Raw genomic sequence first — 14564 nt, 5'->3', positions numbered from 1 at the left:
TTATGGCAAAGTCAAACACGATCAGAAAACTGCTTCCTTTCAGTAGAAATGTTCCACCTGTATGTCTGCATACAGCATGCTGCACAAAGTCCCTGGTTTAATCACCCCTTAGCTGTGTCATGACTCTTTCCTGATGCAAAAAACAGCAATGCACCCAACCAGTTAGGGAAACCAGAAATCATTATACAACCAGAGACCGAAAGAGTCCGGCCAGTCTGCCTCTGTTTTTGTGTATTTATTGGCCCAGGGGAAAAACAGATAAAACCTGTAAAAGCTGTACAAAAGCAGATTAACCATTCCATTTGTATCAGAGGTGGGTTGTGCCTTGCAATACCTATCTATCAGACCCTGCTGGAGAAAGGCTCCAACCCATGTTCCACAAGCAGAGCATCTCAGTCCTGGTGCGGAAGAGATGGGCTCATAACCTGGCCACAGCCTGCTCATGGAGAAAGTGTACTGGTGTTCCCTCATTCCAGCCAGGAGTTTGCTTTCAGAGGCCCCTCTCAGAGGAGGAAAGAGCTGGATTTCACACAGACTATGGTGCCCCATAACCTGCATGATTCCCTCAGTCTGGCAGGAAAGTCACTGACGCACAGGAAGTCTTGTGAGGCAAGAGAGCTGAAGAGCATGTCTACGTAGTTTTGTAGGGGGCAGGTAGCAACGGAGGTTGGGCTGGGTGGACTGGGTTGGGCTGGCCTCCCTCAGCTTTGCTTGGTTTGGTTCCTTGCAACTGGGGAACACGTCTTTGCTCAGGTATTGCTTGAACAGACCTCACGTTTTTCTGTTATGCGTTTTAATCTTAGCTCTCCTGAAGCAGACGTGTCACAAGCTAATATTTGCAAGGTCATGAGGTAACCTGATTTTAAAAACTCAGATCAGCTCATTAAATTAAACTTGCTTATTTACCATACAAGACCAGAGAATCAAGGATGCATAAAAAATCAAGTCAGAAAAGAAAAGAAAACAAAGAAACTGTGAAGAAAGTTTGCTCTTTTTTTTTCTGAAGCACCGAGAATGTTTGAGAATCGCAGAGATGTAAAGGGAAAAACTTGGAGCCAGAAGATCCAAACTTCCCCTTGATTCTAAACTTAGCTCAGCCACTGGCCCACCGTGCAGATGACTCACTGCACTTCCTTGAACTTAAATCATTCCTCTTACAAAACTTGTTAAAGAAAGACGTCAGTGTAAATTAGATGTTGTGTCTAAGTTTAGCTATGGCCAATACATAAATATTGGAACTTTAATGTGTTATCATTTATGTCTGATTTAGAAATATGTGTATATACATACACATATGCGTATATATATACATAGCAAGGGAGAGAAAGATTTCTTTGCGCTATTTTTGCAATTTCATTTACATATATTGCTATTTTGCTGGTGACATAAGAGCTCACAACTGATTAAAAGTTTAACCATTTTCAGAACAGCCTGAATCCCACACCGCCCAAGCACTCTTCATTCTCGCAAACTGTCAGGGAAGTTTCAATCCCATCCAAGCAGTGGGAGCTGAGAGTACACATTTGGCATGTAACATACATGACGGCTGATATTTTGTGACACTAATCTTCACTCCTGAGGGAAAGGCAGTCATTTATTCATCACTCTACCACTCAAAAGTAACCATTCTTCTCACCATGGAGATAAATGTCAAAACAGAGATCAGCATAGGCTGAGTCTAATCTAATCTGTCCAAAATGAATATATATTTAGATCTGTTGTCAAACCTTGAATGGTAAACCCTTTAGCCTGGGCAACTATTTTCTCAGTCTGCCCTCTCCACCTATAAATACACATACCACATTGGATATACACTATCACAGGAGCATACCAAGCCCTGCAAAAAAGGGCAGGATATGAGGCTGACCAACCTTTCCGATAAGAGCAAAGAGTCAGAGGACAAAGCCTAAGACTTTCAGAAACGTGGAACAAAGAGGAAAAACCACATTTTTTTTTGTTTGTTAAAGTATCTCTGCTCTTTAACACCCATCTGAAACCAATGGGCCCTTCACTCTCACATGCTTGATCCAACAAATGAGAAAAACAGGCTCCAACCCGGATGCTTGTTTTGAGGGATGTATGGAAGATGGCAATGGAAATTCCCCTTCTTGCAAAACTGTTGATTCTCAACGTCCCTCTCCTTCCTCCAGTTCACATTTCCATGTTGGGGATGTCAGCTGGGAGGTCTTTATTCATGCTAGGTCCTTTCCCATCCAATTATACCTATGCAGTTCCTTATATCCTTGTATTGAGACGCTGGAGGACACCACAGCAGAACCAGAAGTGACTGCCATTTTTCTGTCCAGCTTCCCTACTTCTTACTGCCATAAATCTCCACAAGGTTCTTTCTTTTTGAAGTGGAATATCTAAAACTCATCTCAGAGCCTGAAGAGAAAGATACCTTCTCTCTGTGATCCACGCAAAGAAATTATGCTCTTTCAGAGATCTATATATCTATCTATCTTAGATAGTTCTCTGTCAAAGTTGTAAAACAAACACTCTTGTATAAATGGCAAATAGGGGGCTTTTCTCTACTGCTTGTAAACTGACACATTTCTGGTTCTTAAACATCCTTGTTCAAAACTAATTCCCATTTTGAGTCTTGGATAAACCCCATCAACAACCAGTGAATTAATTATTGCAAAAGATACATTAGGTTTTACACTTCTACCGAAGCAGTTCAACCGCATTACCTCTAATGCATCACGCACTACTTCTCTTCTCTGAGGATTCCAGGTAAGTAACTGAGCCATCATCAGTTTTAGCAAAAAGCACTTCCAGACATCCCATGCACCGTTACAGTGAACAGACCCTCAGCTATGCCAGGATGGGATTGCTCCTAGGAACCAAAGTGCAGAAGAAGGACATTTGGCCAGCAGCCTGCTATGAGTCACTATGACTTGCTCTGTCCCAGGATTTGCACTTAAGACTCGGCCAAACCTTTCTTTGGCATGATTAGACTGATATGCACCAGAAAGGGGTTGAGCCCGTGTATCACAGTGCACAAATACACAAATGACATTGCTGGAATGGATCTACTCTTTCTAAAGGTGACAGGAATGCGTGCCAGGTGACAGCTGAGATGACAAAACATGGTAATTGTGCAGGAAAAAAAATTAATGTCTCCCAGAGTCAGCTCAGTAATTAAAACTCTCTTGAAAAAGTGCTTTGACAAAACGTAACATAAAGCAGTACAAAACAGAAACCAAGGAGGATGGTGTCACTTCCAGGCCAGGGCCTCTGTGCATGTGAAGTAATCACGCAGAAAAGAAGCTAAGTGTGGGAAAGGATTATGAACATATCACAATCTCCCAGCATGATGAAATGGCCGAGGGAGCAAATGCAACCCTTGCAAACAACGAGCAGCACCTGAGGAAGAAGAGGGACGCTACTACTTTTTGCTACAACCTCGAGGTGGGCATTGCGAGGTCCTGTGACCATTTCTTGTCTCAACACGTTAGCAAAGATGTTAATGAATACAAGTGGTTCAGAAATAATGCCATCTGTGGAAAACCACCCTCATGGTGAGCGCTTAAAGATCAGCCTTGCTGCCTCAAAGATAGGGCACAGAGGAGAATAACTCTCTGCCTGAGACTACCTGCATGGAGAGGAATATCTACAGGCATTAGAGATTCTCCAGGAGGCTACAAATCTCTTGGACTCAGAAATGACGCAACTCAAACAAGGAACAGAGTGCTAAACAGGCACATTTGGAACAACTTATCCAGCACATTTGCCATTCCTGCAAGTCTTGCAATCAATACTGCTATCATACAGAATAGCTCACTCAGAAATTAAATGCTAAATGAAGGACTCCATGAAATCCTATGCCCTGTATTATTTAAGATGGAGCAGATGATCATAAGAGTCCCCTCGGGTCTTAAAAACCTGTAAGTGTAGTCGAGAGGACATGCACTTCTAGAGGCTAAGCATGAGGTCCTTAAAATTTTCAGGGATGTGCTTTCCCTAAAGGTTTTTCCTGAAGAAAGACTAAATCATTTAGCCTAGAACTGGAAATTAAGCTGCAAAAGTATCAACTAACAGGTCCGCAAAAGATCAAACTTCCTCCATGTTCTCTATTTTTCTTAACTCTAAGTGAAAATGTATACAGCCAACAGATGAACTTTGTTCTTCGAAGGAGAATGAAAGGCTCCAGAGGTACACGGAGAGGAGGTCAACACCCTCACAAGCAAATGTTGTGAATGGCAGATGGTGGCCACAGCTGGGTTTACACCAGGGCTCTACAGAAATTGTTTTTTTCAGGCTCTGCTGTTTTTGATGACCTGTGTAGCTCTGCAACAGATGTGGTGTTGCACCACGTTTCTGAGGGCTGGAATCTCGAGCAGGCTGTCCTGCTCTGTTCAGCCTCCTTTACTAACTAACTGGAGTTTGTCGCTTTGGCTGAATGTCAGGAGGGTTTTACATTGTGGGGCTCCAAAATCGTGTCTAGCCATTGTTGTTTCCTCAGCCGGTTTTCTCCATTTCTGCTGCCAGTCATATAGCAGCGTACAGAACATGAGCAATCCCCGCAAAACTCACGCTGTAAGACTTGGTATTGCACGTTTTCCAAGTTTATCATTTCAGATGTCAGTCTAAGTCATTGGGAATTGAGCTGAGCTTCTTCATGAAATCATATCTGATCTGATAAGGAGGAATTGTAGTAGAGTGAGGCAAGGACAATCTCTATGTCTTTTACAGCAAAATTTCCGTCTTCTGCACATCTTCAACAAGTACCAGGACTTGATGGAGAAGACTTCATTTTTCAGGTGGACCAGTCCCAAGTTTCATCCTCTAGCTACCAATACCAAGCAGGTCTTTAGCCTGGATCTCTTAAGCACTGTTTTGGTTTAGATGGGCAGGAAATGTAGTGTGATTGTATGTAAGAGCACTGCATAATTACGGAATTAACCTAACAGCGGTTATTCGCTGCCTTTGGGAAACAGTGACTTGATTTTCTTATGCTATCAGCCTAAGAAATCATTGTACTCTCCCCCTCCCCCCAATAAGTATTTTCTTGTGTTCTTCTCTGACCCAGTCCACATTGAACTTCTACTTCACCTAGCACTGGTTCCTGACACACACCACTGATACCACCAGCTTTCTAAGTTTGCTCCATGTTTTCCAGTTAGTCAGTAAAATGCTGCTGTAGAAACTAGCCTGGAAGGTGAATTCATGGCAGAGAGGAGATGACCGGTCTGTTTCGAATCCTGGACTTAGAGTTTCGAAAAATAAATTGCTAGGAAATTGTCATTTAATTCCTGTGCTTTGTTTTTTAACTGTATGCTCTTAGAAGGAAAGAGAGTTTAGTTTAAGCTAAACTGCTGTTACTTTCCAACATACTTGAGCAAAGTCCCTGAGCCACAACAAAAATAATAGATGTGAGCAGCTGTTGCTGAAGTCAAGTGAAGACGAAAGGTTGGGTATACTGACCTCCACATCCTGCCGACAAACTACCCTGCCTGTGTTTTTTCGTTGTAGCCACCTGTTAACCCTGCAAAACCTGAGTAACTCTTTGCTGTGTTTTTTAGGACAACCCAGTACAATTTTAATCCTAAGAAGATGCTGCTGTCACCCAAGCCGGCTGACTCTGGGAAGCACATTGCCACATGCAGAACGTTCATTAGAAGCGGATTAGGTGAAGATCTCACCAGACATACCGATTCCACTTCAAATAAACGACATCTAAGCACAGGAATTGTTAGAGGAGTGGACAACAGGCACCGACTGGTTTGGTTTGCATATTTTAGAGAGTGTTACTGAGCTGGTGTGTGTGGAACTAGGCTCTTTACTTCATTGGTCTGTTTAGTTTACCGGAACAGAGGAGGAACCATCTGTAAAAAGGTTAGAGGTTATTTGACGGTAAAATGTGGAGACTTAGTAAAAAGATATCCCAGGCATGAAAAGTTAGAACATAACTTAAAAATGAACTAATTAAAAAAAAAAATGAAATGCAGCTTTTGCTGTTAGGTTCTAGATTTCTCTCCCCCAAACATTAGACGAAATTGCATTGTTTACAAAAATTTATTAATACAAACTTTACACACTTTATATAACAGTTATCAAAGTCCTAGTTATAGATATCATGTGTGTAATAATATAATTTCTTTTTATATTCATTTGCACACAAAATAAGTTCTCCAAGACTAACATCTACCTAAACTACGACTGTATCTCAAATCTGCTCAACTTTTGGTAAGGCTGTTGGCGCTTCTGGAAAAAAAAAATAACAAACCAAACAAAAGAACACATAAAGGATAATAACCCAGGTGATCACTTCATAAAGCTCGCGACTAGCCACTGGACTCTAACGGACAAGGTCATAAACAAAGCGTCGAGAGAGCCCTATCGCCGTTACACCACAGCCGAGACGAACACAGCCAACTCTGCCCACTGCCAGAGAACAGAAGCAGCACGACCACAAGGCAAGCCGATGTGTTGCAGCATCGTAGGGCCACTGAAGAGCCGTCCGTCAACTCGTGGCGGTTTAACAAGGTGAAGGAGAAGGCACCAAAGCTGCAAACTGCTCCCCGCGTCCCCCCCGTCCCGTGTCCCCCGTCCCCCCGTCCCCCGCGCCCCGGGAGCCCGCAGCGGGCAGCGCGGTCGGGCGGGCGGTACTGGCAGCTCCCGCCCGCTCCGCCGGGGAGCGGGGAGAGGCGAGGGCAGAGCCCGGCGGGGCGGCCGGGGAAGGGGGGGAGGGGTCGCACCCGCGGCGTCTGGTTTGATTTTTGGGGAGGGGAAGGGAGGGGAAGGGGGCGGGGGGGGGTCGTCGCTTTCCGACGTCTTGAGCGCGGGGCTGGTTTAGCGCCTGTGGAAAGACTCCCGTGGGGTTCGCGTGGCGAGCTGGAAGGCAGCCGGTACCCACGCGTGCTCCTCGGCCGCCGGCCCGGGCGGAGGGACGGGGCCGGCCTCCGGCCGGGTGCGCTGCCGCTTTGCGGTCCCCCGGGCGGAAGGTAAGATAGGAGTCCGTACATAGAGAGATGAGGTGAAAATGGTTTATCTCGTTAGAAACCGGACCACAGGTGAACACTACACATTCTTTTTTTTATGACAAAAGTTTGTTTTATGAAATAAATTTTACTAAGCAATAAGCCAGAATGTAGAAAAATACATTTTACCTCCAAACTCAATAAACAAGGAACAAAAACTTTCGTAGTAGTGCATAATTCTTTAGTGGTAGCTACAACAGGGGTTCCTAAACTTGTACAATAAGAGCTTGCATAAAACAGAACAAAGGAGTGAGAGAGCGTTCACAATCTTTTTTTTTTTCTTTTTTTTTTTTTTTCCCCAAAAAAACATAACCCAAAAAGGTGACTCAGGTGGGTTAAACAGAGCTCGGAAAAGTGCGAAGAGAGGATGAGAGGCGGGAGGGTCTACGAGAAGAAAAAAAAAAAAAAGGAAACAAAAAACAAAACAAAACAAAAACAATCAAAGAAAAGAGCAACTCCGACCGAAAAACGCAAAGGCGAGAACCCTGCTCGTTACACATGATGAGAAGCATGGACAGCACTGGAGAGTAACACACTGTACTTTGCATCCAGGTCCAGTACCGAGCTGCCCGGGGCAGTTGGGTAGCGGATCGGAGGTGGGATCGCCTTGTCTTCTCTGGGCCCCGCGGCACCGGCACCGGCACCGGGGGCCGCCCCCGCTCACTTCCCCACTCTTTCCAAACGGGTCCTGTCTCCGCTTTCGCTTTGTTCTGCAACTCTGCCCAGACAGCCAGAAGAGCAGTGCACGGGGCTTAATGCTCACTGTCCTTGCTGCTGGGTCGGGATTTAGGGGTTGGGGGTTCCGGGTTTGGCTTTTTTGGTTTGAATTTTGGTTGTTGCAGTTTTAAACTATTTCTCCCTCCAAAAGGCAACAGAGGTGCGTAATTTGGATCGAGCTGTTGTTTTTACAAGAGAATTACGCTTTAAGCTCATTGTTCGAGGAGACACTAATACAGATATACGATTGGAATCAAAGAAAGCCGGAGGGAAAAAAAAAAAAATTGAAATCTAGAGGAAAGGGGACGCTGCCCCTTCGGAGAGGCTAGTGGCAAAGGAGCCTGCCTTGAGACTCACCGGGGGAAGAATCTGCTTCACCAATTCTCCCAAATCATTTTCCTCATAATCCCCTGGGAGCAGGGCATCCTTCTCTATGTACAGTAGCAAATGGTGAAAATTAATGTCTTCGACCCTGTCGCGGATAAAAATACTATCCTTTTAATTTCCATTACAAAAATAGGAGTAATATTCAAAACAATGATTGTCTTTTTTTTCTATTGATTTTATATAAAAACATAAACAGCTCAGGCGAATTCTTGTTCTTGTGCAGGCTTTATATGAAGAATTGTTCTTTAGTATTCGTAGTAGTATTTATATATATATATTTATATATTATATATAACTTAATGATTGGTCCACAAAGTAGATCTGTGCGTTTCTCTAGTGCTTTTGTACAAAAGAAAAACAATATTATTATCAAAATATTCATTTAATGTCTTTACTTCATACATAAATACATGTTTAGATAACACAGGAGCAGTGATCGTTCAGTCAGTTTGGAAATTACTTTTGTTTTTGTTTAGATTTTTTGTTGTTGTTGTTGGGTTTCTCTCTCTCTCTTTCTCTCTCTCTCTCTCTCTCTCAGGACTTTGTATACACGGGAGTGGCTGGTTACTCATCGCTACAAATACGCTACTCGGCGTCCTTTGTTTTTAACCCTTTGTTTATACCTTTTCCCCAGGACGGCTGCTAAGTATTTCTTGACAGCCATTTGTTTCCGGTAGCGGCTGTAGCTGTCGGTGAAGATGCCGTCTATGTGCCGCTTGGTCAGCGGTTCCGCCTCCTCACCCGGGCCGCCGCCGGCACCGCTGCAAGCACCGAGAAGCACAGCTGTGTCAGGGGGGCCCCTCCGCGCCCCCCCGCGCCCCCCCGCGCCCCTCCGCCCCGCCCGGACCCTACCCCGCGGCGCAACACGTTGCGCGGGAGATGCGCGGGGGGAGACAAAGGCCGCGCCGCCGACGCCCGCTCCCGACGCCCTGCGCGCAAGCGGCGGCGGCGGGGAGGGACGGCATCTCCCCGCCATGAATTATTCATCTCGGCGGGGAGAGCTGCGCTCCCCGGGGCTTTGCGAGCGGCTTTGCCGCCTGCCGGAGGGGCGGCGGGAGGCACCGGCATCGCACCGACCCCGCCGGCCGCGGGGAGCCCCGCCCGGCGCAGGGGGTGCGCAGGGCTGCACCGAGCCCTGCCCCCCGCCCGCTGCAGCCGAGCCCTCCGTCACCTCCTCCGACAGACTGCTCCCCCCTACCCCCCGCACCCTCCGCACCCCAGGCCGGGGGGGCTGCCCAACTTCTCAGTTTCTAATCAGCCGGTTGCAACAAAAACATAGAGACATATATAGAGATATATAGAGATATATATATGTGTGTGTATATAGAGATATATAGACATACACATAGACGCACACATATATACACACATATACATATACATATACATATACATATACATATACATATACATATACATATACATATACATATACATATACATATACATATACATATACATGACCGAGCTTATTTAGCCAAACCAACCCCCGCGACCGCTGGCGCTGACAGCCGCGGGAGCGGGCTGGGAGCGGCTGCCGCGGGCGGCCTGGGTTTGGGGAGCCGGACACCACCCCCCAGCCCCAGCCCCACGGCCGGTGCAGCAAATTCCCAGCCCCGGGCGGGGCAGCTTTGTTCCCCCCGGCCGCGGCCTTCCGAGCGCCGCCGCTCCAGCGGCACCGACGCCCGCGGCGGAGAAAACCAAAGAAAAAAAACAAACAAAACAGCGAAGAGCGGCCACCCTTACCCGACCCGCTTGGCCATCAGGGAGTGGAGATATTTCCTGGCGGACAGCTGGCCCAGGAGTCTCCTGTAGGCTTTGTTGAAGATCCCGTCGGCGTGCCTGGGCGGGGGGAAGAGCCGGCGGGTGAGCGGCGAGGCCCGGCAGCAGGCGGGGTGCGGGGTGCGGGGGCCCGGGCGGCCGCGGGGGCCCGCGGCCGTCCCTCCCCGCCGGCGAGCGGAGGGCGGCACAGCTCCCCGCGTCCCCCGGGACCCCCCGTCCCCACCCAGACCCCTCCCCGCCGCTCTCGCTCGGCTCCGCGCCCGCCGGGCGTTGCTGCTCCGTCCGCGGAAGCATGGCCAGCCTTCCCCCGCTCCCTCCCCGCGCTGCTGGAGGTAAGGCGGCTTTGCCGTATCTCCGGGGCTTGGAACCGGGCGCCGGGACCCAGGCAGCGCCGTGGTTTGCTTGGGCTCGGGATATATATTTATTTTCCTTCTGGCTGCTGTTGGCTTTTCATTCCGCCCTCCCCCCTCCGTTCTGCTCGCGACTCGGAACTCCCGCCGGACGCCCCGCGAGTCGGAGTCACCTCTTTTCGGGTGAGTAGTACAAGCTGTACACCTCGCCGATCACCGAGGACGGGTTCGCGATACCGAGGGGCTCGTGGTCGTAGGCGAAGTCCTGCAGCGTGTTCCCGTCCTCGTCGTAGGCTTCGTCCTCCAGCCTGGCAACGAGAGCGGCGAGGGGAAGGAGTCGGGCGGGATCCCCGGGCAGCTCCGCTCCAGCCCGCCCGGCTGCCCCGGCGGAGCCCACCCGCGCGCCCCGGGAGCCCGGTCCGTCCGCCCCCGTCCCCTCCCCGCCCCCCGCCTCCTCTGCGGGGCAGGACCGCGGGGTAGGGAACACCCCCGCCGCCAGACCCGCTCCGAGGAGACCCCAGAGCACCCCCCCACCCCACCCCCGTCCCGAGAAACAACCCCTCTCTGCCGCGCCCGCGGCTGGGGCGCGGGGACGCGCGGGCACGCGGGCTGCCGCGCGCGCACACACGCGTGTCCGAGGGCCGGGGGATGGGCGGGGGCCACGCAGCCCCCCCGGAGAGGACGGGGCCGCGCCCCGCTCCTCCCCTCCCCGCAGCGCCCGCCCGGGGAGGGGGGGGGCTTCGCCCGCCGTTGTTTTTCGTTGAGCGGTGCCGCTGCCCGGCGAGAGCTCGCCAGTTTCGGTGTCCCCGTCCCCGTCCCCTGCCCCCCGTCCCCCCCCCCGCTCCCCGCCTCCCTCGCTGCGGTACGATGTAGGTCATTGTACGTTACAGGCAGCTATTTTTGTCCGCGAGCTTTAGCGGAGGCATTAATAATAGATGCCGCTAAAGTGTTCCGCTCCTGCCAATTCAGTCGCTTGAATGGAGAGCGCCGGGGCTGCTGCCGGCTGGCGGCCCCGCAGCCCACCGAGCCTGCAGCCCCTCCGCTCGGGGAGGGGTCAGCCAGCCCCCGACCGGCTCCCGGTTTTTGCAAGGACACCTCGGAGCCCCGAAACGGGGACCCCCTCCTGGGACAGCCTTGCCCGCCCGGCACCGCTCCCCCCCCCGCTCACGGCTGGGCCGCGCGGCCGTGGACCCCGCAGGGCACCCCGCAAGAGGTCGAGCGCCGGTGGGGCGGGACGGCAGCACCGAGCCCAAAACTCCCCCCAAGCCAAGCACCACCGGTCGCCCAAGCAGGCTGCAAGCGGGGTGGGACCAGGCCGCCCCTGGTCGGGTACCCCGAGCCCCCAGCCACGGCCCAGGGTGCGAAACTCGCTTGTGCCAAGGCCTCCGGGGGTCCCGCGCTCCTGCCCCGAAGGCGGCGGGGTCCAGACGTCCCCGGCCCTTGGCTGGAAAGGGGACAGCACAGGCGCCAGCCCGGCGGGACAACTCCGAACAGGGACACGGACAACAGAACCACCTTGCGCCAGCCGCCCCCTCCTCACCCGGGAGGAGCGGCCCTCAGACAGGCGACCGGGGAAGAGACCGAATCCGCTCCGGCTCCGACGCCGCGACACGAACCGTGACCGCTCTCGCACGCTTGCGGCCAAGGTCGCACCCCTATGTCCCCCTCCCCGGTCCGGGCAGGCGACGCTCGCCCTTCACCGCGGGCAACCGAAAGCGGCCGGGGCCTGCGCAGGGCAGGGGGCGGGGGGGGGGGGGGGGGGGGGGTGCTGGGCCCCGCCGAGATGCGGCCCGGGACCTCGGCCCGCTCCGCCGAGACGCGGCAGAACCGGTCCCCCTCTCCCCGGGGACAAGCGGTGTCGGGATCCCGGGGAGCGGCCCTGGGGGACGCCAGCGCCGCAGCCGGGGGTGGACCCCCGGGGGATCCCCCCTCCCCGCCCGACCCTCTCCCGGGGGGTGGGCACTCAGCCGAAGGGGAACGGGGATCGTTTGGTGACTCCCCCACACACACACCCCCCCTTACGCTTTCCTCCCCGGTGAGATACCCCTGCCCTTAGCAAAGCCAGGGCAGCGGGGGCCCGGGGCGGGGGGGGGGACGGACAGACGGACGGACCTACCTGAGCGCCGGGTACTGAAGTCCGGCGGCGGGTGAGCAGTAGACGCTGCAGTGCATGATTATGCCATAGAGCAGGAGTGCTAGGATCGCTTTGCTACACATCGCCACTCTGTGCGGGAGGGAAAGGAAAACCGCCGTCAAAATTAAAAAAAAAAAAAACAAACAAAAAAAAAACAAAAACAAAAAAAAAAAAAAAAAAAAACAAACAAAAACAAAACACCCCACCCCACGACCCACCAAGCCCCCGGCCGAGCCTGCGGGGGAGGGGAGGCAGCGTGGCCCCTGGGGACAAGCCCCCCGGGCAGCCGGGTGCCGGCGCGGAGAGGCGCGGAGCGGAGCCCGGAGCGGAGTGCTGCCGCCGCCCGCCCCGTCGGTGCCCGCCGGCCCGCCCGCCCCGGGAGCGCTGCGGGAAGGCCCGGAGAGCCGCCTCGTGTCCTTACCATTAAACTCTAAACACCCGGCACTGAGAGCGTTTGGCTGCGAAACTAAAAGGGCAGGTCTTTTGAAAAAAAAAAAAAAAATACTGACCCAAAATGGGGGAAAAAAAAATAGAGCTGTCCCTCAAGTTGCGGCCGAAAGGAGCTAAAACCCTCGTGGCATCGCCTCTCCGATGGGCGAAGGACCCGTGGGGTGAAGAAGACGCAAAAGCGGCAGTTGGTCGTTGGCTGGTTTTAGGGGAATCCACTCCAAAAAAAAGAAGAAAAGAGACAGGAGAGGGGGAAAAAAAAAAAAAAAAAAAAAAAAAGAAAAAGATAAAGGAAAAAAAAAGTTTGCAGGTAGCAGCACAGATCTGGAGTGGAGTCTGCAAGGGAAGGGAGAAGGAGGGATGGAGCGAGCTGTCGCCGGAGAAGGGAGCGCAGGGGAAGGGGGAAGAGGGCGAGCGAGCCCGGGAGGGAGCGGAGGCGGGCGGGGAGCTGCGGGCTGGCTGCGTGCGATGTTGTCTTCCCCAGATCTCTCCCCTCACTGAGCGCCTTCAGCCTTCTCCTCTTCTTCTCTTCCTGCTCGGTGGCTCCAAACTTGACCAGCCTTCCGCAGCCTTCCGTCTGATACGCAATTAGCAACAAAATCTTTGCAAACACCCCGCTTCAGCAAGAGCCCTCTTCGTAAACATTTGCCTGATCGTTACCTTTGAGGACGGGCAATATTGTTTGTTGCCCCCGTGGTGGTGTCCGGATTTTTATTCATGAATCAAATGCCTTTTTTTTTTTTCCCCAGTCACGTAATAATCGGGTATCAGAAAAGACGTCACCACCCCAATTCCTCAAGGAACACAGTTCTGTGTCGTCCTCAAAGATGAGCTTATCAGGAGTCATAAAGCTTCTCATAAACACCAACTCACACTTCCCCCACCCAAAACCAAACCAAAACAAAAAAAATTGAAAAAAAGACCCCAAACCCAAACCGACAACCAAACAGCAACACACAGAAAACCCCCCACAACCTGTCCCACGAACCTGAAAGGATGCTCGCCACGGTCGGGTGTCACCTGCCGTGGGAAGGGACCGGGAGGCGGAGGCGGGCGGTTGGGGCTGAGCTGGGCTGGGCTGGGGTCCCCCGGCCTGGGCGGGCTCCCCCGACGCTTCGCTCCGCGTCTCTCCGCGGGGCCCCGCTCCGGAGCCGCCCCGGCGCGGAACCCCCGCTTCCACGGAGATCCGGGGCCAGAGGTGCCTTTTTTATTTTTCCTGAGCCCCCTCTTGTTTTTGTGGTTGTTGGGGCTTTTTTTTTACGGATTGTTAATACTGTTCTCATTACGCAAGTGTTTTCGCCGTCCCCCCCCCGCCCCCCCCCGGGGAAACCAGCTCCGCGTGTGCCGCGGCTGCGGGGGACGGGGCCCACGGCCGCCCCGCGGGGAGGGACCCACCCGCGGCCGCTCCGTCCCGTGGGCGGCGGGGGAAGGCTTTCCCCAGCCCCTCGGCCCGACCGCCTCCCCTCCCCGCCTTGTGCAGGGACAGAAGTGCGGCTCGGGCAGAGCGGGAGGGGAGAGCATCGCCACGAGAGAGAGGGGAGGGGGGAAAAAAAAGGAAAAAGAAAAAAAGAAAGAAAAAATAAAAGTTGATTCGCCGGCGGGACTGGGAGGGGAATCCCCTCTCCGGGGAGTTCCCGCCGCCGGGATCGTTTCCCCCCGAGGGATGCGGCGGGGCGCGGGCCGCCCGCGGGCTCCCGGCCGCCGCGATTGCCCCGGTCTCTGCGCTCTCCTCCCCCGGCGGCCCAGAGCCAGCCCTTCGCT

General features: G+C 52.7%; 1 protein-coding gene across 6 annotated transcripts; it reads right to left on the bottom strand.

The window, feature by feature from the left end:
- Positions 1 to 6045: 6045 nt before the first annotated feature.
- On the bottom strand, positions 6046 to 14043 carry ADCYAP1 (adenylate cyclase activating polypeptide 1). 6 transcript variants are annotated; one of them, XM_075416387.1, is made up of 6 exons: positions 13792 to 14043; positions 12339 to 12446; positions 10396 to 10530; positions 9837 to 9932; positions 8714 to 8851; positions 6046 to 8175 (listed from the first exon to the last, which is right to left on the bottom strand). In XM_075416387.1, the coding sequence occupies exons 2-6, from the start codon at positions 12437 to 12439 to the stop codon at positions 7995 to 7997; spliced, it is 651 nt and encodes a 216-aa protein (XP_075272502.1). In that variant the 5' UTR covers positions 12440 to 12446; positions 13792 to 14043; the 3' UTR covers positions 6046 to 7994. The 6 variants fall into 6 exon arrangements, with proteins under 6 accessions (XP_075272502.1, XP_075272497.1, XP_075272498.1 ...); XM_075416382.1 differs by lacking the exon at positions 13792 to 14043 and adding an exon at positions 13464 to 13563; XM_075416383.1 differs by lacking the exon at positions 13792 to 14043 and adding an exon at positions 12778 to 13435.
- Between the last annotated feature and the right edge of the window lie 521 nt (positions 14044 to 14564).

The sequence above is a fragment of the Opisthocomus hoazin genome, chromosome 3 (assembly GCF_030867145.1).
Source record: "Opisthocomus hoazin isolate bOpiHoa1 chromosome 3, bOpiHoa1.hap1, whole genome shotgun sequence".
NCBI classification, from domain to species: Eukaryota; Metazoa; Chordata; class Aves; order Opisthocomiformes; family Opisthocomidae; genus Opisthocomus; species Opisthocomus hoazin.
This window is presented reverse-complemented; position numbering and strand designations above follow the sequence as displayed.

Coding starts and splice junctions, on each gene's coding strand:
- ADCYAP1 (XM_075416382.1), bottom strand. CDS start 13,522: ATGAATAAAAATCCGGACACCACCACGGGGGCAACAAACAATATTGCC. Junction 10,531..12,338: donor CTTCAGTACCCGGCGCTCAG/GTAGGTCCGTCC, acceptor TCTCGTTGCCAG/GCTGGAGGACGAAGCCTACG. Junction 8,852..9,836: donor CTGATGGCCAAGCGGGTCGG/GTAAGGGTGGCC, acceptor CGGTGCTTGCAG/CGGTGCCGGCGGCGGCCCGG.